Source organism: Mustela putorius, unplaced genomic scaffold, assembly GCF_011764305.1.
Source record: "Mustela putorius furo isolate JIRA1106 unplaced genomic scaffold, ASM1176430v1.1 tig00000450_pilon_pilon_pilon, whole genome shotgun sequence".
NCBI lineage: Eukaryota > Metazoa > Chordata > Mammalia > Carnivora > Mustelidae > Mustela > Mustela putorius.
The window spans coordinates 16,016,419-16,039,991 of record NW_025421385.1 but is presented as its reverse complement, the minus strand read 5'-3'; the positions used below and the strand labels follow the sequence as shown (position 1 = coordinate 16,039,991).

The following is a 23,573-nucleotide window of genomic DNA, read 5'->3' as shown; positions in this document are numbered from 1 at the left end:
TGTAACTGGAGAATGCATTCTTTTATTAAATAGATATGCATTTTTAAGAAATGTTAAGTGAAGTCTGTCATTCAGAAGCATTGCCTTTATTGGAAGAAGTTTTATGCTGTGTTTGCGTATTTACCACCAAGTGGATAAATATTAGTATAAAAAACATTGGGTATTAGTTTGGTTAGACCAAAGCATTTAAGGTATACTCCAAAGAGTGAAAGCATGGTGGAGAAATTAGGGATTTGATCAATCATGAAAAAAATTGATAAAGGAAGTCTTTTTCATTTGTTCCTGTGATAAATCAGAGAAATTAGAATATCCATCCAATGTTTTTTGCAACATTGGAGCAGTGGTACTAGGACTTCTGATTTTTGAAGTGATGTAGCTACAAAGAGAGAGGAAAGCATACTTCCCCTAGATTGTATAAGATTAAAATGAATATGGTGTTTTGTGATTGTTTGGCTTGGGCCAGTTACTTACTTGAGCTTTATTCTTATAGTCTCCAGTGTTCCTTAATGCTGATTGTATCGTAGAGATTTTTAATTCTAATTTTAAAATTGTAAAGATATTAAGTATATTTTTAAATCAATGTAGCATATAGTCATAGTTTTGAAAGCCATATATACAACTACGCTTATAAAGGAAATATAACATTGCCTGTTTCATTCTTCAGTCCCTCTTCCTAAAGGTATATATTTTATATTTATATATTATATTCAAATAGATTTATACATCAACACTTTTGGCTGTTTTCCTACTATTTACTCTTGTATTCCTAAATATGCAACTGCTATTTTTTTTCATTTATTCACCTAAGGAGAAATATGATAACTCTCTCACTTTCCCTGTGATTCATTTCCCTCATCCCCTTGATAAAGTTATTGACCAGTATTTTGTTGAATCAGTGGTGAAGGTTTACAGTATTACGATTTAAACAGATATTTTTCACTGCTAAGCCAAACAGTAACATATAACCATTGCTCCTTTTTTGTATAGCTCTTTGTTTTTTCTGGAGTTCATGCTATCTTGTCTTTTATTTTTGTCTAGTGCCTATTGCTATTTTTTAATGAACTCTCCAATATCTTTGTCAAATAGGTAGATTCTTCTCTGTATACTCAAACCTGTCATTACTATGCTCCCACCCAGGCTTTCCTCGTAGTACCCCTATGCAACAATCTGGAGAAGTTATTCTCTGGGTCTACTGAGTAGCTACTGTAATAAGATTTCTGTTCACTGTTGTCCTGTTTGATGCTTTGTTTCTTAAATCCCAGTCTTCCTCATTTTTGTGGGAGTACATCCTCCAGTAGGTTTTTGGGAAAAGATGCATAGAAGGTAAATGTTTTGAACCCTTGCTTGTATAAAAATGTATCTTGATTAATCGTTTGGATGGTATAGAATTCTGGGATTTTAAGGCATTATCCTATTTTTTAATCATTTCTCATATTAAAAGTCTGATGCCACTTCCATTCTCAGACTTTTGTATGTGACCTATTTTCCCCCCTCAATTACGTTTAAGATTATCCACACTTTGAAATTTTACGGTGATATACCTCAGTGTGGGTCCTTTTTTATTCACATGCTGGGTACTTTGCAAACTCTTTTAGTCTGTAGTTATATGTATTTCAATTCTTCAAAATTTATTTATTTATTTATTTATTATCAATTTCTTCCTCAGTATTCTATAGTACTGGCTCTCCTTTTATTTAGATGTTACGTCTTGTGGATGGAGCCTCTAATTTCTTATCTTTTTCCTTTCATTGTCCATCTCCTTGATTTTTTATTCTACTTTCTGAGAGATTTCTGACTTTACTATCTAGTCTTTTTACTGATATTTAAAAATTTCAGCTGTGTTATTTTTAATATTTAAGAGCACTTTCTTGCTCTCTGTTCATTATTCTGTTTTACTATTTCTTAGTGTTTCATGGACACATTTTATAATTTTTTTCTCTTTGAGGATATTAACAAATGTTTGATTTCTTTATTTTTGTTTTTAAGATTTTTCTGCTCCCTGTGTGGTCTCTGTTTGCTCTGAATCTCACTTTTTTCTTTTTGTTTTCATCTGTCCTTGCCTGTTTTTGGCAGCTTGTCCATGAGCGTTAGGACCCAGTAAACTGATTAAATTCATGTAGCATGAACACAGCTTGTCTACTGGTGGGTCTCACCATGGAGTGATTAGGTTACAAACCAACTTTTTTTTGGTGATGGTGGTGGTGGTGGTGATGGTGTGTATGTGTGCAAAAGAAGTGGTCCCAACTCAACTCAAAATGTCACTATTTGAACACTTTTTTACTGAAAAGATTCAGGTTTTGTTTTTGTTTTTTTAAGAGTTGGACCATATAAACTCCTTGAGGAGTTGATAGTTAGATTAGAGGCTTTCTGGAGACAAGGACAAGGATGGAGGCAAGAGACCTCACCATCAGCTTTTTTGGGAAAAGAACTTCTTTGTTTATAGTTATCTGGGGAATTAATGGAAGAGTTAAATTAATTAGGGGCACCTGGGTGTCTCATTTGGTTAAAGTGTCTGCCTTTAGGTCATGATCTCGGTGCTGGGGTCGTGCTCCGTGTTGGGCTCTCTGCTGGGTGGGGAGTCTGCTTCTCCCTCTCGCTTTCTCTGTGCTTTCCCTCTCTTTCTCAAATAAATATATTAAATCTTAAAAAAAGAAATTAATTATATATTTGGAGAGTTATATTAAATTGTTGTGAAAGGTTAAACAAGAATAGTAGAATAGTCAAGAAAGGTGATAGATTGTGTCACTGATCACGTGTGATGTGGGGGTGGGAGGGTTGCTGTTGAAAGTAGATTCAGACTCGGTGTAGACGTGCCATTTACTCAGTTAATCATTCCCTTCTTCACTTCTCCTTCTAGTGGGACAGTTCATGTTCTGGTATTTAGGTAAGAAAGGTTGGGCTTTCATGAGACCTATTCTCTTCCAATTGTGCAGTATCTAGGAAGCAAAATATTCACACTTGTTAAAAGCCAGGCAGTTAAATGAAAACAATGAGTCTTGCTTCCCCCAAGAATAAAAGTATTCTTCATCTGGTTTTTATGATGAGGTTTAAGAGATGAAAGATGTAATATTTGAATTGTCTTTGGAGTTCCAAAGGAAGAAAGAAGAAAAAGCATTTACATGTGAACTTCTCTCTGTCCTTTAGCTCATGGTTTCTAGAAATAGAAATGGTGACAAATGCTAAGGAATTTCAGTCAAGTTCATTCATCCATTAAAGGGGTCATTTCAGAGAAGGTTGGCAGTTGGGTTATGATGGTAAAAATTATAGCTTATTGTTTTCCCAAAGCTCTAGAGTTCACATCGCAGTAATAAACATTATCTTATTTAATCCTCACAGTCCTGACCTGAAGAAGAAAGTTAAGTTATTTTGTCTCTGACCTCACAGCAGTGAGCAAAGGGAAGACTCAACCCTGAGTTTCAGACACCTGATCTTGTGCTCATTCTTTCCCCCTGTTTGGCTCCCTAAGCTACTAGACTTGGAAAGACATTTAGGACATCAAAGGACTTTGTCCTATCTCAACTAAGTGCCTACCAATTAACAATGTTCTTTTCAAAGTAGCCCATTCTGAAGGTGCTGTTTTTTTTTCAAGTACTGTGTGATCTTTATTCCATAAAAATCTTGAAATTTTATTTATTTATTTGACAGAGAGAGATCTCAAGTAGGCAGAGAGAGAGGGAAGCAGGCTCCCTGCTGAGCGGAGAGCCTGATGTGGGGCTCGATCCCAGGACCCTGGGATCACGACCTGAGCTGAAGGCAGAGGATGAACCCACCAAGCCACCCAGGTGTCCCAGAAGGTGCTATTTTTTTGATCAAAGGAATTTGCATACAGTTTTATGTCACTTTGAAGTTAACCAATGTAAGGAAAATATCTCTGCTGATTCGGGGACATTTATTTATAGTTTCCTTGCTGAGGTGGGGTGTGTGGTAGGAAGACTGGACTTTAAGACAAGAGTCATTTTTTTTTAATTTTTTTTTTTTTAATTTTAAGAGATTTTAAAATTTTAGATTTTAAAGTGTGACTCTCAATACTCTTTAAAATTAAAGAGAGATTGAGAGAGAGGGAGAGTAAGCATGCAAGTGAGAAAGGGGGAGAGGAAGAAGTATCTTTAAGGAGACCCCCTGCTGAGCGTGGAACCCCACCCAGGCCTCCATCCCAGGACCCTGAGATCATGACATGAGTCAAAATCAAGAATCAGATGCTCAACCGTCTGAGCACCGAGGCGCCCTCTAAAACAAGAGTTTTATGTGAGCAACAGCACTACATCTGTGTGACTTTCAACCTTTTCTCAACCTCTTGAGCCTCCATTTCCTCCCCTGTAAAATGGAGGTAATAACCACCTCTCTGGGTTTTCATAACCAGTATTTGCACTGATAATTTTAGAGATATAATAATAATAATAAGAGCTCAATAATTACTAAGCACATGTCAGGGACTGATCTCAGTACGTTACATGTATTAACTTATTTCTTCTTCACAACAAAACTGTGAGGTTGACAGTATTGTTATCAGGAATTTGAGACATAGAAGGACTATGTCATTTGCCTGAAGTGATATAATTAATAGTTGGAGAAGTCAGGATATGTACAAGAGCACCCAGCATAGAGCTTGACACATGTTAGTCAAATCTTGTTCTATATAAGGTAATATTTCTCTATTACATATTAAATATGCAAAATGCCCCAGATCGCCAATAATGACATCTTGAATTATTCAGCTTGAAGAGTGGGCTTTAAAGAACTTGCTATTTTCACAGAAGTGATATTGTTTTTGGTGTGTCATGTGCTTTGGGTCCATGGTTTCATTTTAGGGAGGGGCGCTGGTTAATCAAAAAAGAACTTGTATGTTCTCATTTTGATTCATATTCTTAGCTGTGGACTGTCAATATGCAAATCTTTTCTGACTAGGCCTTTCAAGACAAAGCAATGTAATTGTGGTCACCACACTAATGTATTTGTGGTTGATTTGGTGTTTTAATTTTTTTTCCCCCTGAGTAGAAGACATTTCTGATGTAGCTGATATTAAAACAGAGCTGATTTTTTTTTAAGATTTTATTTATTTATTTGACAGACAGAGATGACAAGTAGGCAGAGAGGCAGGCAGAGAGAGGAGGAAGCAGGCTCTCGGCTGAGCAGAGAGTCCCATGCGGGGCTTGATCCCAGGACCCTGGGATCATGACCTGAGCCGAAGGCAGAGGCTTTAACCCACTGAGCCACCCAGGCATCCCAAAACAGAGCTGATTTAAATGTAGAAAAATAATGTTTCTATATAATGCAAGAGGAAAAGGAGTCATTTAATTTTGGTTGATATTTGGATTTGAATGATCAGTAGTGACAGCCTGGTGAACATTATAGAAATCTGAGATGGGCTATTGGGGCCAGCTAGCCAGGCTGGGGAAGAGCTTCTTGTCCTATTTCTCATTCTTACTTTGCATGGTTTTGAAATCTTAGGATCACACAGGAGCATTTCCACTTACTGCTATGGTGGACAGAAAATGCTTTTAATTTGGGCTCGAGGGCATCTGTCTTACCATCTGTTACAGGAGTTGTCAGTCCAGTCAATGGACTCGTAGGAATCTCTTTTTATAGTTGATGGCTCTGCCATTGTTCTCTGATAAACATCATATTTTTTTTTCTGTGCATTTAGCAATCAGAGCCTGTAGGTTGATACGCATCAGGCTTTTACACAGGATGACTGCCTATGAATAGGTGGTGAGAGGCATATCTGGGTCCTAGTAATCTGTGGGGTCACGGAAATGTCACAGCCACATGATGATGCAGGAAATGGATGTCTGATCATGGTTTGCAGTAGAAATTGACTAGTGGTTTCGAAAACGCAGGCGTGCATTGTTGTTCTACCCATGTTGATGGTGGGAAGGTAGGATCTTCCTCTTTCGCCACGGCATCTTGGTGACTGCATCTCACTTTTCTGACCGACTTTTGTGGGGCCCATTGTTACTCACCCCGCTCACATTGGTCTTGCTCCATTTAGCATTTTAAGCCATCTTGCAAAATATCGTTCAGCTGTGTATACGTGGAAGTCATGGTAGTGCTCAGAGCTCCTGTTCTGAGCTCATTGCGGTGGACAGAAGAGATAAACTGGGTATTTCTAACATAGAAAGTTTGCGTGTGTGACCGGAGGAGACATGGCTTGGCATTTTGCTATCTTCTCTCTACTCGTTTGCCCAACAAATGTTTATTGAACATCTCTGTGCCTATAATGAATCTAGGGACTTAGATAACGCAGTGAACCTGGGCATCCATTGAGAAAACAGTCTTTCCTAAGTTCACAGTTGACTATGGTGAGAATTAAGTGTTCAAAGGATATTAAAATAGGAATAAAGGCCAGAAATGCCAGGATGTCAGCTTATCCCATCGCTTTCCAAGTTAGTTACCAAACTGCCTACTGGAATGTGCTTTGAGTGGCTCCGCACTTGCTAGAGAAAGACAAGGGCATAGCCATTTCACTCCATTATAAATGGGTCAGAGTGACTCCATGCAGAGAAATCTTTCTTCTCAGCTCTCATGGGGTTTGCTCAAGAAAGACTGTAGTTTGGGGCTGGAATGGGGAAGAGAGCCTGAATGCTGGATTAATGAGTTGAAATACACCTGTTGGAAGCTGTCAGCTTTAGAACAATGTTTCCGAAGAGTGAGGACATTGGGAGCTTCCAAGAAAAGCCTGGAATCAATGACTATGACATTCTAGAAGTTGTAGCCATTGGCTAGGAAAGCCTTGTTATGTTCTAGTGTAATTAGGGTGGCTAGTAATAAAGGACTGGGATTTATTAACCAGAAACAGGAGTAGCTTTACCAAGTAGCCAAAAGGATTTTGGCCCCCATATGCCCGTCACTCACATACTTTCTCCTGAGGGCTCCTTAGGCACCAGGCATCCTCTGCCCAGGGAGAAGGAGCCAGGAGGTGCTGAAGCTCGCACTTGGACTCATATTTGAGTCCACATCTGTGCTCTGTCTACCTCTCACTGCCTTTCTCTGAACTCTCACTAGGTCAGCACCAGCACCCCTTTGGAATATTTGTAAACCTGGTTCAGGTTGTCTTCCTTGAGGAAATCAACCCGGAAGGGTTAAGTAAGCTTGCCAAAGACATGAAGTCATGGAGCAAAACTCCACATGTCTCCTTCCGTCTTTATTCAGCATGTTCTGCAGAGTTAGGGAACAGTCCACAAGCCCATCCTCATTTCCAGCACCTATTGTAAGTGTAGAGGTCACCAAGACCCTGTTCATATTTGACAATGTGCTAGAAGGACCCACGGCACTCACTGTGTGCTTCTATATGCTTCTTTCATTCTGTTACAGTCAAAGGCTACAGATGAAAATCAGCCAAGGGAAGGATACATGGGACACAAGTCCAGGAAAGTTCCAAACACGGGGCCTCCAGCTGTCCTCTCTCGGTGGCATCCTGGGCAGCACTGATTCTCTTAGCTATGATGTGCAACACTGTGTACAGAGTCTTGCCAACCAGGGAAGAAGCTCACCAGGTCCTTGATGCCCAGAGTTTTTCCTGGGACTTGATTACATAGACTGCCCATGAGCTTGACTTCAGTTACCAGTCCCTTGGTATACTGAGCTGATATCACATCACCCAAAGCCCCTCCCCCAATAAATCACACTGTTAGTCTCTCTAGTGTGGGTCAAGGGCCCTGGGGTAAACAAAGATACTTTAATCAGGCAAGGCAGTCCAAGAGCTTAGAGCTCACCTCCCAGAAACTGAGGGCAAAGACGACCTCTTCTGGGGCAAGGTGAAATTCTTTACCAAGCAGGATGGCCATGAGAAGAGTGATAATGATGATGATGACAATATTGGAACATAAGGAAAGAAGAGGTAGATGCTATTATAGGATGAGCCATATAGGTCTGGCTTTAGATGCCCCCCCAGTAATTATTATAATTATTTTTAAAGATTTTATCTATTTATTTGAAAGAGAGAGAATGAGAAAGTGAGAGAGAAAGCATGAGAAGGGGAGAATTAGAGGGGAAGCAGACTCCCTTCTGAGCAGAGAGCCTGATGCGGGACTCAATCCCAGGACTCCAGGATCATGACCTGAGCTGAAGGCAGTTGCTTAACCAACTGAGCCACCCAGGGAACCCAACCCCTTCCTCCCAGTAATTAACGATGGTTATTTTTTAAAAACATACGATGGAGGCAGTACAGGCTTTCAAGGACAGTGGGTCTTTAAGTGGCTGGCATTTTTGATTGTTGGTGATTTTATGGCCTTTTCCTTGTTCATTAAATTCAGAATGAACATGTTTTTCAAGCTGATCAACCCAAATTATAAACAGCTCCACATTCTCTTCTTGAGTTTGGACTTAATTTGGACAGAAGAAAGAACGCCAATTAAAGACAATTTGACACATGACTTTTGGATTTCTAAATCGTTAGAAAAGGGAGTCATAATCAGAAACAAATCTCACGGCTTGTAAATTCAGTAAGATGTCATTTTAACAAGATTTAGGTGTTGGTAACAAGTAATATTCTCTTTCATTGATAATGGGGCCCTTGATAAAATTATTTCAGTTTTCTTAGTGATTATAAAGTTAGAGATTAAAATTTTGCTGGATTTACTCCACTGGTGGTTTATTGCAGTGGGATTATTGATGTGGGTTTTATTTTACATTGTCCAAAGAGCAAGTGTACTAGTTCTGAGAAGCCAGTCATTAGTAAGTGAAGGAAGAATTGAATGCCGAAGAGGCTGAGTATGGGGAGGGCAGGTGAACGGTTGTGCCACATACAAATGAAGGTTAGACTCCGGGTACAAAATAATTAGTCTAAGAGCAGTGGCCCGAGCCTCTAAAATAGATTAATGGGACCACTTTCACCAGCAAAACAAATTAATCTCTAAAGGCAGACAGTCGAGAACATAAATGGACAGCACAGTGTCAAGTGGCTTTAAGTTTGAAGAAGGAAAGAAGGAAACAACCAGGATGCACTTATGACCTTCTGGAATTTCCATGGGCAGCAGGGGTTATAATGAGAGCAGGCATAAAACTATTCCCCATAACAGATTTCATAAACCTCTTTTCAGATCATGAAAATGGACCGTTCTGCTGTGCACGGTGAGCAGACGAACCTCTCTAAAGATAAACAACACTCTCCCCAAACCCTCTAAAAAGAGGGGGACAATTAAATATTCACCTGTGAGTGATGCTGGCACTTGTAGTGCTGAAATGCCTCAGAGGGTAGGGAGCAAATCCTGGTTGGGTTGGAGGACACAGGGCTGGGGAACCCCCCAAAGCTGTTTGTCAGTGCTGATTCACTGCCTGTCTGTTTCAGTGACATGCATACGCAAGCTGATAAAAACTTACAGTGTGATTTTTCTAAATGCCTGGTTGGTTCTTGGAGCAGGGACGTTTTGCCATTTGGAATAGTTCTCAGTTGTTGCCATCACTTTTGAAAGAAGCGAGTACTGCCTTTCCATCACCCTCACATATTTAAACTTCAGTGGATTTGGAAATTCTTCTTCCCCTCTCCCTGATCATGCTTTGCCTGATCCCCATGTCTTCTGATGCATGTCAGGCTTTTGGGAACTGTCAGGTTGATCTGTGAAAGTTGGGTGGTTGACTTGGGTTTGCTGTCGTTGGGCAGAGAGACTAAGCAGATGGTCCCCGTGAATATGCCTTTTAAGGAAGTGACTGATGCATTGATTGGGGTGACAAAGAGGGGACAGTACAAGGGGGAGTCACTGAGCCACATGGATCCCAGCCTTCAGAATCTTCACCTGCTCTCTCTCTCTCCACTCCACCCTGGACTCTGTATCAGGGGTGGATGATATTTTTTGGAAAAGCGGTTTGAGCCTTCAGAGTTCTGCAGAGTTCTGCTGGGCACCTTTTTTTTAAAAAAATTTATTTTTTATTTATTTTCAGCATAACAGTATTCATTATTTTTGCACCACACCCAGTGCTCCATGCAAACCGTGCCCTCTATAATACCCACCTTTTACGGGAGCTCACTTGATCTGCACAACTATTGTGATCGGTGACAGTACGCACCAAGCAACAGTTTTAAGCAATCTTTCAAAAAGTCCTTTTGTGGGGAAAGACTTATAATTCAAAGGCTGCCACATAATATCCATTTGTCTTTTTTAAATGACTCTAAATACTGAAATTATGACAGAAGTTGGTTTAATTATGCACAAAGCATATGATCTGCAAAGATACTGTGGTTTCTCCTTTTCCTACTTTCCATTGGAACCATCATTGTTACGGCAGCGCAGAACATCAATGAATGTAACATGAATCACTGTGAGTGACAAGGGAAAGGTCCCAGACGCCTGGCCACGGTGGTAATTACAGACTGAGTGTCCATCTGCCGCCTCTGGTCCTGGCCGGGGCAGGCGGGAGGGGGTGGAAGCTGAAAGCCACGGGGCCCAGGAGGGATGCGGGGATGAGAGCTCAGAGCAGAACGTGGCACTGGGACGCCGTGCCCCATGACAGTGCCACCCGGCAGAAACTCCAGAGCGAGGAAGGACCGTCTGTTTTCACGGCTGCTGCCAGATCCCTTCACAAACATGCTTTGCTCTTTGAAGTCTCTCATCAGTCAGGGGGCTGCGTGTTATGTAGTCAGGTTTACGAGGTCACTGGAACTGTTTCTTTTCTTTCTATTGTTTCTTTAAGCTCTCTGTGCGTGTGTGCGTGTGTGCGTGCGCTTGTGAACCCGTGTGTGCACACACGCTTCCTGGGCTGCATGCTTCCCCGGATGCTTCTCCTCTTGCCTAACTCCCCCACGTTGGCTAGTTTTCCAGTGCTTAAAGGAGAACCTTTAGAACCTTCCTCCATAGTAGTGGGGGCCAATAGATACTTTGTACAACCACCCCCCACACACACACACACATGCCCATGCATGCACACACACGCAGAATCAGTGCACAGAGATGCTAGTGACTCCCCTCTCTGCTCCTTCCCCTCACGGCCACTATTGTGTGATTTAATGAGTCCACGCATGTATTCCTTTACTTTGCAAACCTTTGCCCAGGAACTCTTGTATATTACACACCATGCTAGGAAGACAGGAATGGGGCTCTGGCAACGAAGCAGGAGTGATAGAAAGGTTTGTGGATTATCTTGCATGCTGTAGAACTATGTAAGTAATGTTTTGCAAATTTCCTTCAGCCTGCTTATTTTGCTCAATATTAGATTTCTGAGATTTGCTCCTGCTGATGTAGGAGGCTCTGGTTCATTCATTTTCACTGCTGTGTGGCATTCCGATGTATTAATGTACTTACCCCTTCTTCTGCGGACACTCTTTTACGCTGTGTCCAGTTTTTTATTATTATGAATAGTGATGTGATAAAAACTTCTGATCTGTTGACTCACATACAAAGAGTCTCCCAGGAATATACCAAGAAATGGAGTTGCTCTTAAAAGTTGGCTCCGGCTTACTTGCCCACCAGCAGAATTTAAGAATTCTCCTTAACCTCGTCATCCCCATACCTGGTATTGCCAAACGGTAGAATTTTTTGCCAATCTGAGGAGATCTCATTGTTTTAGCACACCTTTTCCTGACTGCTCGCTAGTAAGATTGAACACGTTTTTTTCCTCATGTGCTTATTGTTTGTTTATGTTTCCTTTTTGGGGGTTTCCATTTCAAATCCTTTGTCTGCTTTCAAGTTGTTTGTGTTTTTCTTATTGATTTTTAAGAGTTGTTTATATTTTGTGGATGACAATCCTTTGACCTTTGTGTAGGTTGCAAATATGTTTCACAAACTGTGAAGCTTATTTTGCTTGTGTTGTCTTTTATGTATAGAAGTTTTACATTTTAATTGAAATCAGATTTATCCGTGACATCCTTTATGGCATATGCTTTTAAAAGATGTGCGCCTAAGAAAGATTTTACTACTCCGGTGTCTTAAAGACAGTCTCCTTCGGGTACCTGATTGGCTCAGTAGGTTGAGTGAGTGACTCTTGATTTTGGCTCAGGTCATGATCTCAGGGTTGGGCTCTGTGCTGGGCATGGAGCCTGCTTAAGATTCTCTCTCTCCCTCTCCGTCTGCCCCTCCCCCCATAGCTTGAACTCTCTCTCTCTTAAAAAAAAAAAAAAAAGATAATCATCTTACATTTTTTGCTACAACTTTTCACTTTTATTTTTCACACTCAGATTTTTTTTTATTAAATTTTTTATTTTTTATAAACATATTTTTATCCCCAGGGGTACAGGTCAGTGAATCACCAGGTTTACACACTTCACAGCACTCACCAAAGCACATACCCTCCCCAATGTCCATAATCCCACCCCCTTCTCCCAAACCCCCTCCCCCCAGCAACCCTCAGTTTGTTTTGTGAGATTAAGAGTCACTTATGGTTTGTCTCCCTCCCAATCCAACCATCTTGAACTTACTTTTGTGTATGGTGTGAAATAGAAATCTAACTTGACCTTAGCTGTGTTGTTCTAGTACCGTTTATTACGCAGTCAGTCCATCCTTATGCCCTTACTCCCACTGATAGGAAATCATCTTGTGTTGTATATCAGATTTTCCTGATATGCGGAACTTGCTGTTTGTCTATCACTGCACACTATCACAATTATTGGGGATTTATTTTGTTTTATTTTATTTTATTTTAAAGATTTTATTCATTTATTGTAGAGAGAGAGAGAGGAAGAGTATGAGCGGGAGCAGACGGTGGAGAGTCAGAGGGAGAAGCAGACTCCCTGCTAATCAGGGAACCCAATGCTGGGGCTCGATCCCAGGACCCTGGGATCACAACCTGAGTGGATGCTTAACTGACTGAGCTACCCAGGTGCCCCTTGCCAGGGTTTTATAATCAGTTCTTAGCAAGGACCAGGATTTTCTTATTCAATATACATAGGATGGAATATTATGCAGCCATCAAAAAACCCCCAAATCTTGCCATTTGCAACAATGTGGATGGAATTCGAGGCTATTATGTTAAGCGAAGTAAGTCAGTCAGAGACAGACAATTATCATATGATCTCACAATTATCATATGATCAATTATCATATGATCTCTCATCATAATTGATGATAATCAATTATCATATGATTCCTCTGATATGAGGAATGTGAGAGACAGGGTGGGGGCAGGGAGAAGGGAGGGAAAAATGAAACAAGATGGGACCAGGGAGGGAGACAAACCGTTACGAGATTCTTAATCTCAGGAAAGAAACTGAGAGTTGCTGGGGGGTGGGGGTAGGGAGAGGGTGGCGGGTGATGGACATCAGGGAGGGCATGTGCTGTGGTGAGCGCTGTGAAACGTGTGACTGATGATTCACCGACCTGTACCCCTGAAGCAGACAATACATTATATGTTAATAAAAAAATTTAAAAATATCTTGACGATTCTTAAATATTTATATTTTGATTAGAACAGTATTAAACTTATAGATTAATTGGGGGGTAAATGAGATCTTTATGATGGTTTGTTCAGGACCCAATAATAAAAACTGTGAATTCCTCAGGGTGAGGGACAGTTAGAAGAAAGGATAGGTAGCAGTGCGTTTGCTTTTGGTCATTTTGAGACTGGTGGGCCCATGGAGCTTCCCTGTGGAGACCTCCGGGAGCCACAGGAAATGCAGGCCTGGATCTCAAGGGGGAAGACAGAGGAGGCCTGAGAGTATGAGGAAGTGGGCTGGCTGGGAGACAGTGCCTTGAGAAGGCTGGGAACCAGGCTCTGGGGAATGGCCACATTCCATCAGAGCAGGGTCCGATGAAGAGAGCTTGGCAGGGGCACGTGGCCGGGGGGAGCCCCGAGGAGTCAGCTGGCTGGGCAGAACCTGGGTTTCAGTGGGCAGAAGAAAGGTCAAGACTCCGGCTTCCCTCTCCTCTCCCTGTTTCCTTCTCTCATTCTCTCCTTTTTGCTCCGTCCTCTTCCTCCTCCGCTTTTTCTTCTTCTCTAATTTATGAGTTCGCTGGAGTCTAGAAGGCAGCAACTTAGGGCTTCTGAGACATTCATGTGTTGGGAAGAGGCTGTGAGCAGAATGGAGGGCAGGTCCGTGCCCTGGAGACAGCTTCCCAGAGCTTACCTATGAAACAGTCCTCTACACCTCTGGGCAGCCCTTCCCCATGTGTAAACATTAAAGGATCACTGTGTTTATCACACACACTTGAAGTCATTTTAGTTTGGTTTGCAGTTAGACTAAAATTACTCATCTTGGTTGCTTACTAAAAAAGATGCCCCCCCCCCACCCGGGCATCATGATACAGAGAGAGTGAATTGTACCATCCGTTCCCCAGCGATGAGACCCGGTTTCTGACGGCTTCTAGAAATGTAGGGTTTGAACCTTAGTCTGACCATTCAGTAGCTCTGTGACCTTGGGCAAACCTCTAAACCTCTCTGAGTCTATGTTATAAGACTGTTATAAGGATTGAATGAGACAGTACATGAAAATGCCCAGAGTGCTTGTCACATAGAGGGTGGCCAGGAAGTATGAGTTGTGTCCGAACCCCAGACAGAAATTCAGTGCTCGTGAGAACATGGCACTATGCCAGACAAAATAGAAAGGTACATACTGTGGGAAGGAGTCGTCCTCAGGTAGGTTAATGGGTGAAATGGGAATGCAGAGTGTTCTCAGCTCAGATATGAAAGTGGTGCCCAGGACTGAGGTCGGGGGTAGGGGCCCAGAGTCATTTAGAAAGGAGTTGTTGTTGTTTTAAGATTTTATTTATTTGAGAGAGTGGGGGGAGCACAAGCACAAGCATGGGGAGGGGCGGAGGGAGAGGGAGAGGGAGAAGCAGACTGCCTGCTAAGCAGGGAGCCTGACCGGGGACTCGATGCCAGAACCCTGAGATCAGAACCTGAGCTGGAGGCAGACACTTAACTGACTGAGCTACCCAGGCGCCCCACGAGATGTTTAACAAGAGTCAAGTTTCGGGGCCCTGAGCACAGCCTGGCCCTCAGCAGCCCACAGAGACAGTGTAGCTGGGCGGGGGTGGTGGGGGGTGGTTGTTGCAGACCTGGGATCTTGGAGAGTATTTGGACAAAACTGCTCAGGTGGCCTAACAAAATAGATGCCAGTCATTCTGAAATGATGGGTCAGGGCAATGTCTGTTTGCCTCCTTAAAATTCCAGCGGTTTGCTATAAAATACTGTTTCAAACATTAGGAAACTAGAATGGTCAGATCCGACAGACCAGTAGAGAGAGATTCAACTAAAAAAAGGATACCTGTAAGGAGAGAGGAGGAGGGAGAGGAAGCTGGGCTGTCACTCCAGGGCAGTGGTGCTAGATTCTCGATACCTTGTATTGATACAGAACTTCTCATCTTTCAAAGTCTCCTAGATTTATGACCGTCCCTGGGAGAGGCAGGGACGGTCCCAGGCCTGGGCTGGTCAGGGATGGTGTGTGCTGTCGCCTGCCCACAGGGCTCTCACATACACACTGAGCACTGTGGCCCGTGTCTTAGGTGGACAGAACCTATTTCTCTGTCTTCCTTCCCTGCTGGCCTGGGAGCCCCTGTTAGGCGGGGCCTCTCCCTTCCTCTGCATCCCAGCAAGTAGGGTGGAGTCTAGCACATGGTGGGGGCTTGGTACCTAGTTATGGAGTTCAACTTACTTCAAGAGATCTGGATTCAAAATATTTGCTTTGTGACCTTGGACGAGGGCTTTTAATGAACTAGAACATCTATTTTTCTCATCTGTACAACAGACACGATAAAACTACATTAGATTAAATACGGTGGTATGTATAAGTAGGCTACACGGAGAAGGCCTTCAGCAAATATGAATTCCCTTTGTTTTCTTAAGACTGAGCATGACCAGAGCCAGATCCTGATACAGGAACCCACATGAACCATGGGGTTTGCCTCCATCTTCACCTATCCTTTTAGTTGGAGATTAAAAGGTCAAAAAAGAGTCATGAAGGTCCTTTTTTGAGTATCACAAAAAATCATGACCTCTGTGGTTAGGGAATCATTTTCTTGTAGAAATATTGCATCTGGGGGAACCACTTTGTTCATCCCTTCTTTTGGTGTGTTCTCTATGTGTACATGTCACATGGCAGGAGGCCATATGAACACAGTGGTAGAAGGTCTGCTTGAAGTTAGCCTGTTTCTTTATAAATGCACACAGAACATTTACCAAGACAGACATATTCTGGGCCACAGAGCAAGTGTCAAATTTTAAAAGATTCAAGTCAAACAAAGTGCGTTCTTTGAATAATAGAATTAAGTTAGAAATCGGTAGCAGAAAGATGTCTGGAAAATCCCCAAATATTTGGAGACTAAATGACATACTCCTAAATAACTCCTGGGCCAAAGAAGGAATCAAATATGAAATTTGAAATGATTTTGAAATGAGTGAAGTAAAAACCCATTATACCAAAATTTGTGAGATGCAGCCAAAGCAGTGATTAGAGGTGAGAAAATATATATATATATATATATATATATATATATATATATATATATAAATTTATATATATATATATATATAAAAAACCTATTTCTAGTGTTATATATAATAGAAATAGGTTTTAAATAAATGGCTTTAAAATACACCTAAGAAACTAGGAAAAGAAGAACAAATTAAAATCAGAGTAAGGTGAAGAAAGGAAATAATGAAGATGAAAGCAGAAATCAGTGAAATATGAAACAGAAACTGAATAAAGAAAATCAGTGAAACAAAAGCTCATTCTCTGAAAAGAGCAATATAATTGATAAACCTCTAGTCCAAATAGAAATAAAGATAGGAGACAAATTATCAATGTCAGGAATGAGAGAGATGACATCAGTACAGTTTCAACCAAGGTTATGAACCTCTTACCAATAAATTCAACGACATCTATGAAATAGACAAATGCTTTGAAAGACACAACCTACCAATACAAAGCAAAACAACAAACAAACAAACAAACAAAAACCCTCCAGACCCAAATGGCTTCACAGGGGAATTTTTACCATACATTTAAGGAAGAAATTATACGAGCTCTATACAAAGTCTTCCAGAAACTTGAGAAAGAAGGAATACTTCTTAACTCATTCTATGAGGACGGTCCTACTCTGATACTAAAACCAGACAAAGACATAAAAACAGAAATGTACACAACTATTCCACATGAGCATAGCTGAAAAGTTTCTAAAGAAAATTTTGTCCAATTGAATGTAACAGTACATATATATACTTAGAAGGCTCAAAATATCAAAAATCAATCAATGTAAGTCACTGTGGTAAGGAACTAGGAGGAAAAAGCCCTTCCTATAATTATGTCAGTTGATACAGAAAAAAACATCTGGCAAAATGCAATCTCTCTATTCGTGGTTAAAAATTCTCAGCCAACTTGGAATAGAAGGGAAAGTTCTAAACTCTAGAAAAAACATCTGCAAAAGGTAAATGTCTACAAAAAGCTGCTAGAATAAACAAGGGAGTTCATCATGCTTGCAGGATGTGAGGTAAGTCTATGAAAATCTATGGCTGGCCACAGTTGGAAATTGGAATAAAAATATACTACTTACAATAACAGCAATAATTTAAACACATAGGAATAAATCTGATGAAAGATGTGTAATCTCTGTACACTGAGATTTAGAAAACGTTGCTGAGAACATTCATTGTTTTTTTTTCCCCACAAACTGATTTATGGATTTCAGTCTCAACCAAAAGGAGCTCTTTTAATAAATAAATCCAATAATGTGGCTGAATCTCAAAATAATTATGTTGCATAAAAGAAACCAAAAAAGTAGAAGACTTCTTAACAGCACATTGTCTTGGTTTTCCCCCCTTCTCCTTGGTTTCTCCTTTTCAGTCTCCTTTGCTGGGCCAGTGCTTCTTCCAGACCTTGCTTGCTAGGGCGCCTCTGGCTTTGGTCTTTAGCCTTCTTTTCCCCTCTATTTCCACTTTCCTCCAAGCTTATCTCATTGAGCCTTAGCATTGCTCCTGCGTATTCAATAGAATTTTCTGAAATGATGGAAATATTCTATAGCTGCAGTGTCTGCTATGGTGGCCACTGGCCACATGTGGCTACTGACTATTTGAATTGTGGCTAGTGTGAATAAGGAGCTGAATTTTAAAATGTTTTTATTTTAATTGATTTACATTTAAGTAGTCACACTATGTCATTCATATTATAGAATATAGAAATATATATTACATATATACTATGAAGATGGATCTATATTTACTTATATTTATACTACTTGTATATGTGCTTGGGGGTTACAGCATCTCTTAGCCTTGGTCTACATCATGTATTTACAAACTGTGGGTGGTAACCCATGAACTGGCCTTGACCCATCTTACTGTGGACAGCGAGACCCTGGTAAGCTGCCCCTAACACCCTTAGCATGGCTCCCACCCCACTCCTCTTGGCCTTTTTTTTTTTTGCCAGAAACACCCACTTCTTTGCTTGTTTCTCTACAGGGCCTTTGAACATGGGCCGTGACCCAGACCCCCAGACTTTCTCTCAGCTGGCCTCTCTTTGTTAATGCAGGTCTCACATCAGATGTCATTTCCTCAAAGGGGCAGCCCTTCTCTGACTCAAGTAGTGTCCACAACACAAGGCTGAGTGACCTATTTTGGAAGTAAATGAGCTAGGTTCTTATTTACATAGAGAATTTTTGAGTAACAGGAACAAGAGTCATCAAAGTATTTTTGATTAGAGATTCTTGGTTTTTCTTTGAGAATCATCTGTAATCATTAAAATCCTGCATAAGTTTCTATATAGGGCATAAGTACTGATCTTGCTATTTTTTTTTAACTCTGCGGAATACCTCATACAAATTTAATGAACACTTTAAAATATGTGTAATACAGTATATTAACATAAATTAGTTGACATAAAACTAAGAGTTTCATTGATGTTAATTTCTTAAAAATGCAAGTTATTTATTGAACTTTTTTTTTAAAGATTTTATTTATTTATTTATTTGACAGAGATCACAAGTAGGCAGAGAGGCAGGCAAAGAGAGAGGAAGGGAAGCAGGCTCCCCACGGAGCAAAGAGCCCAATGTGGGGCTTGATCTCAGGAGAAAACCTGAGCCGAAGGCAGAGGCTTTTACCCACTGAGCCATCCAGGCTCCCCTATTTATTGAACTTTTTAATCACTGAGATTAATATACCTCATGATTGATTTTTTTGAGATAATTTGAATCTTATTTAAATTACCAAATTACTTTTGTCTTGAAGAAGAAAGGTCTGTAGTTTAGGATATATTATTTCTTATCATGTTTAATCTTTATTTTTATAATGATCTTTATAAAAAATGTGCTATAGAAATAGTGCAGAAGAATTACTAGCTATTAACAGGATAAGTGATAGGATTTGTGATTCTGACCTTTGCTTTAAAAAAAAAAAAAAAAGGAGATCTACACTCAAGTGCTGGAACTTTCTACAGAATTCATTTGAGTAGTAGGTTCCAAATCAATAAAACTGAAAGTATATGTTACATATTATATTGTCGAAACCATATAGCAAGAGGAGAAACAGGAAATGCACTTAACTTGACACAATGAAAACTGAATGTAAGTGTGAAAATTTGGCTTTAGTTTATCCTAAGAATTTTTTAAATTAAAATAATGTTCAGAAAGTTAAAACAGGGCCTCATATGTGTTCCACTCTGCCCAAGATCAGAAATGGTGGTGATGCAAATGCTTTTCTGGATAAGCTCTCCAAAGGGAATATTCAAAACTGCAGATTTATACACAGAGATGTTAATTGTAACATTGTTTCTACTTCTGAAAAGTCCGGAACCAACCACATATCCAATAATGGAGGAATTAAGCAGATGGTAGAATATCCATATAATAAAGGCTCGTATAACCATTGAGGTAAATTTTTAGGAAGGCTATTTAGTGTTGTGGGAGAAAGCTTCTGGCATAATGCTACGTTGAAGAAAAGGGCATATTTATTCAGTGTGATCTTAATTAGGTAAAAATCCATTTGCATAAGGGAAAATACATTAGTCGTTCGTTCTGAGGGTAATTGTTGCTGGCTTATATTTTCCAAGTTGTCTAGAAAAAGCACATATTACTTTATAAGAGCAAAAACGTTAAAATTTGGGTGGCTAACAAAATACTGAATGCTTAAGCTTATTGTGTTTTAGAGCTGGAGAGTAGTTGCTGGGATCACTTGGCCTGGGAGCTCATGACTGGAAGGGGAGATTGAGCATGGTTTCTCAGAAGGCCAAATGGAGAGGAAGATTTCTTAGTGTTTTCACTCTTGGTAAATTCCTGATGTACCCATGACTGCCACTTGTTGATCAGAAAGTCTGGCTTTCCTCTTTGTCTGTGACATATAAAATAGAAAGACAAAGTAATTATTATCTAATAAATGTGACTGTTTAGATAGCAAATATTTTAAAACAGAAGGTGACAAGGAAAGATTCCTGATGGTAGAACATAGGAACTATTCTAGATTCTTTGATCTTTGGGTGTTCGTCTGTGACTAGGACATGGAATCATTTTAGTGGATCTCCCTCTGCAACCCCTTTAAATGAAATTAGAATAGAAAATAGAGGGTGTATTCTATATATTAAGTATTCATTCTTTAGATTTTTATTGAAGGTATGTGTTTGAATATACTGAATTGTAAATGTAAAACGTGTTTGGCTTTTTTTAAAAAAACTGATTAGCAGTCAAGAGAAGTCAGAAGACTCTTTTGAGATCTAGGTAAGTGGTTCTCAGAACGATCCTTGGAGCCAGGAGCAGGTGTCTGCTGAGAACTTCTCAGTGGTGCACATTTTCAGGACCCACCCCCCGCCCCCCAACCACCATCCCAAGAACTACTGAATCAAATTCTTGGGCCCAGCACTCTGGTTTCATAAGTCCCCCTGGTGATTTAGATGAGGACTTACATCTGAGAACCACTGGTCAAGCTTTGCTATTCCAGGCATGGTCCAGAGACTAACATGGGCATCACCTCGCAGCCAGTTAGAAATGCAGTTTCTGGCCCCAGCCTGGGTCTACTGAGTCAGAAGCCACAAGCTCCCTGGGTGACTTGTGTGCTCCTATAAAAGGTTTATTAAAGGTTGAGAAGGCTGATCTAAAACCACAAGTGTCTTCAGAGGCCATGTAGACATTGTCAGTGGGTGAAGGCAGCCTGTGTTTCTCCCCCAAAGAGAGCAACAGGGAGAAGGTATTCATGGTGGTGGAGGTTCAAGCATGCTTCATTTGCTTAAAAATGTCCTTTCCTGAAGACCCTGGGCTTGACACCTCCCACCAAACTCATCAACCTAAGATAACTGCCATTGACCACAATGACTTCAAGCAGATTTTAATCCCCAATTGTAGTAGAGTGAGACTGTCATATTAACTCCTTCTTCTCTCTTCTAGGAATTTATCCAGGAGCTGCTCTCTCGAATAAGAGGCATGAGGAAGCTGAGCCCTCCACAGAAGAAGACCATGTAATGCTGGCACAGGGTGCAACTCTCCCAGAGACGAAGAAGGGTCCTGGGATTTGGGCTTCATGAAGACATTTATTAAAGCATAGTTGCCCTTATGAGAAACTTTTTTTTGGGGGGGTGCCTATTAGACATTTATTCAAGAGTGTTCCTTTTTTGTTTGGGGAGGTTTTGTTAGTGTACTATTTTAATAGCAAGACCAGCAGGTCTTTGGTTTCAATACGACCAAGGATTATCAAACCAGGCAGACACGCAGGAATGGGTTGATCCCAGCAGCATACTCTTTGAGAAATTGCAGGTTTAGAACCTAACTATACAGGGATGATGGTTTTCTCACGACTCGTTTGGTAATACTTTTTCTTAAGTTGTACAGTTGTCTCAGATGTCAAATTTCTCGTACTTGTATATATCTACACGCGACTAAGTTAAAATGTAGACGTGGGTTTTATTTCACATTGATGGGATACACTTGTGGTTGTCCTTTAATTGGAGGTCACAGCACATGGGTTTTCAAGAAGCCACTAGCTATTCTTCATGTGACTTCAGCTGACCTCCAGCATTCACTTTCTGCACCAAAGTGAAAGAATTCAGCGTATCCATTATTTTAATGAGCTACGCCACAAAAAGTTGAGTTGGTCAAGGGCTTAATTCATGGACTTCATATTATTTCATTCATTGAGATGCTTTGCCAGGTCATGTACTTCTTGCCTCGTTCGTGGTATTTTAAAATTTTATGAACCCTTCACTTGAAGAACTACTCAGATTTCTAGAGAAGCCCACTGCAAGGGGTGTCTCACAGTGGAAAAAGGGAGCACTGTGTAGCAATTAACTCTCTGCTTTCAACCAAATACTGTGTATTCTTCTCTGTCCATGAAAGCAGGTCATAAGGAAGTTAACAAATCACCTATTTTCCTCCTTAGAAATAGCTCTGGTCAATTCCATGCCTGGGTAGCATTAGACCAGAGCGGGTCAACGGAGGGTTGAACATGGTAAGAGGTGAGAAAGCCTCCCCTGCTTTCAAGAAAGTTGATATAGGAGTGTTGGCTGCTTTGGAAGGGTGGTGGAGATTGCATTTCTGGCTCCTCTCAATGGCATGTGCTGAGGATTCTGGCTCCTGGCCCCAGTTATGCACCCCGGCCTCCTTGCTTGGAGCTAGGCTTAGGGCCCCTGCCTCCCAGTGATAGATCAGTTCCTTGGAGACGGGTCAAAATTCAGATGGATGTGGGCTGGGTAAAAGGTCAGAGTAGAAACTCTCCCTTTCCCCCCCGGAGGCCCCCACCGCCTCCCCACAGAAACCCCACCTACTGTAAGGCATCTCTAGGCGGCCCTGTCAGAGGACAGGAGTCAGACATTTTATAACAAGGGTGCTCTGAACATATTTTATTTTTTAAAAGAACTATGTTTGTGAATTTTATGTATACTGGCAAGCTTTGGAAAATGTATTTAATTTTGTAATGTTTACCAATGATTTATTTACAAGCTATTTACTCAAATAAATGGAGCTGCTTACAAATCTGCTTCCACCTTTGCATTGCAAGCCACGTTTGAAGGATAATTTGAGTCTTTGAGATGTTCCGCAGACAGGGGTACCGAGTCCTTACACCTCGCTTTTCATTCCCCTGGAAATTTTCAGGCCTTTGATCCTGGGTCTCTCCTAAGGAGAGCAGAGGTGTTGGGACACATTCCTGGGTTGGGAAGGAAAGTGAGAATGAGCTCTGTGTATTTGGTCCTGCCTGACCGTGTGCTCTGGGGCCTCTCTCGGGCCACGGGCTTTGCATTTAACTTAAACTCCCTTTTACCCATATGATAGAAATTCTGAAGAAAATTTCAAATTAATCAGATACTCCAATTATGCAAGAATGCCATGCACCCTAGAAACACAAAAGTACTGCATGTGCCAGATTTCCGCTAGGCCTGACCAGCTCAGGTTATGGGCTAATGAAGCAGGAAGCCCTTTGTTGCTGCCACACAGCTTACTCTTGTCCTTCCGTCACTGAGGGCCTTGCATCACCTGACTCCCCTGACCCCTCCTTGATTCCTCATCTCTGCCTCCAGTACACCCTCAATCACCAGGCTCTTCTTCCTCTGCTAATGCCTCTCATATCCCTAGTTAAATCTTGCCTTGATTTCTGTAACCATCTTGGGGATTGGCTTCCCCATGTCCAATCTTGCCTATCTCTGATCTGCTCAGTAGCCAGAATAATTTTTCTGAAAGACAGCTAAGATCACTCTACACTCTACCCCCTACTTAAAACCCAAACTCCTCTGCATTTCTTAC

General features: G+C 40.9%; 1 protein-coding gene across 2 annotated transcripts in view; it reads left to right on the top strand.

Annotated features, from left to right (window-relative positions):
- Positions 1 to 22,808, top strand: part of PPP1R14C (protein phosphatase 1 regulatory inhibitor subunit 14C) — an 87,208-nt gene extending 64,400 nt beyond the window's left edge. For both annotated transcript variants that reach the window (XM_045080189.1, XM_013056643.2), the window contains one exon: positions 21,228 to 22,808. In XM_045080189.1, the coding sequence (XP_044936124.1) occupies positions 21,228 to 21,302 (75 nt within the window). In that variant the 3' untranslated portion in view covers positions 21,303 to 22,808. The remainder of the gene's footprint in view (positions 1 to 21,227) is intronic.
- Positions 22,809 to 23,573: the final 765 nt, after the last annotated feature.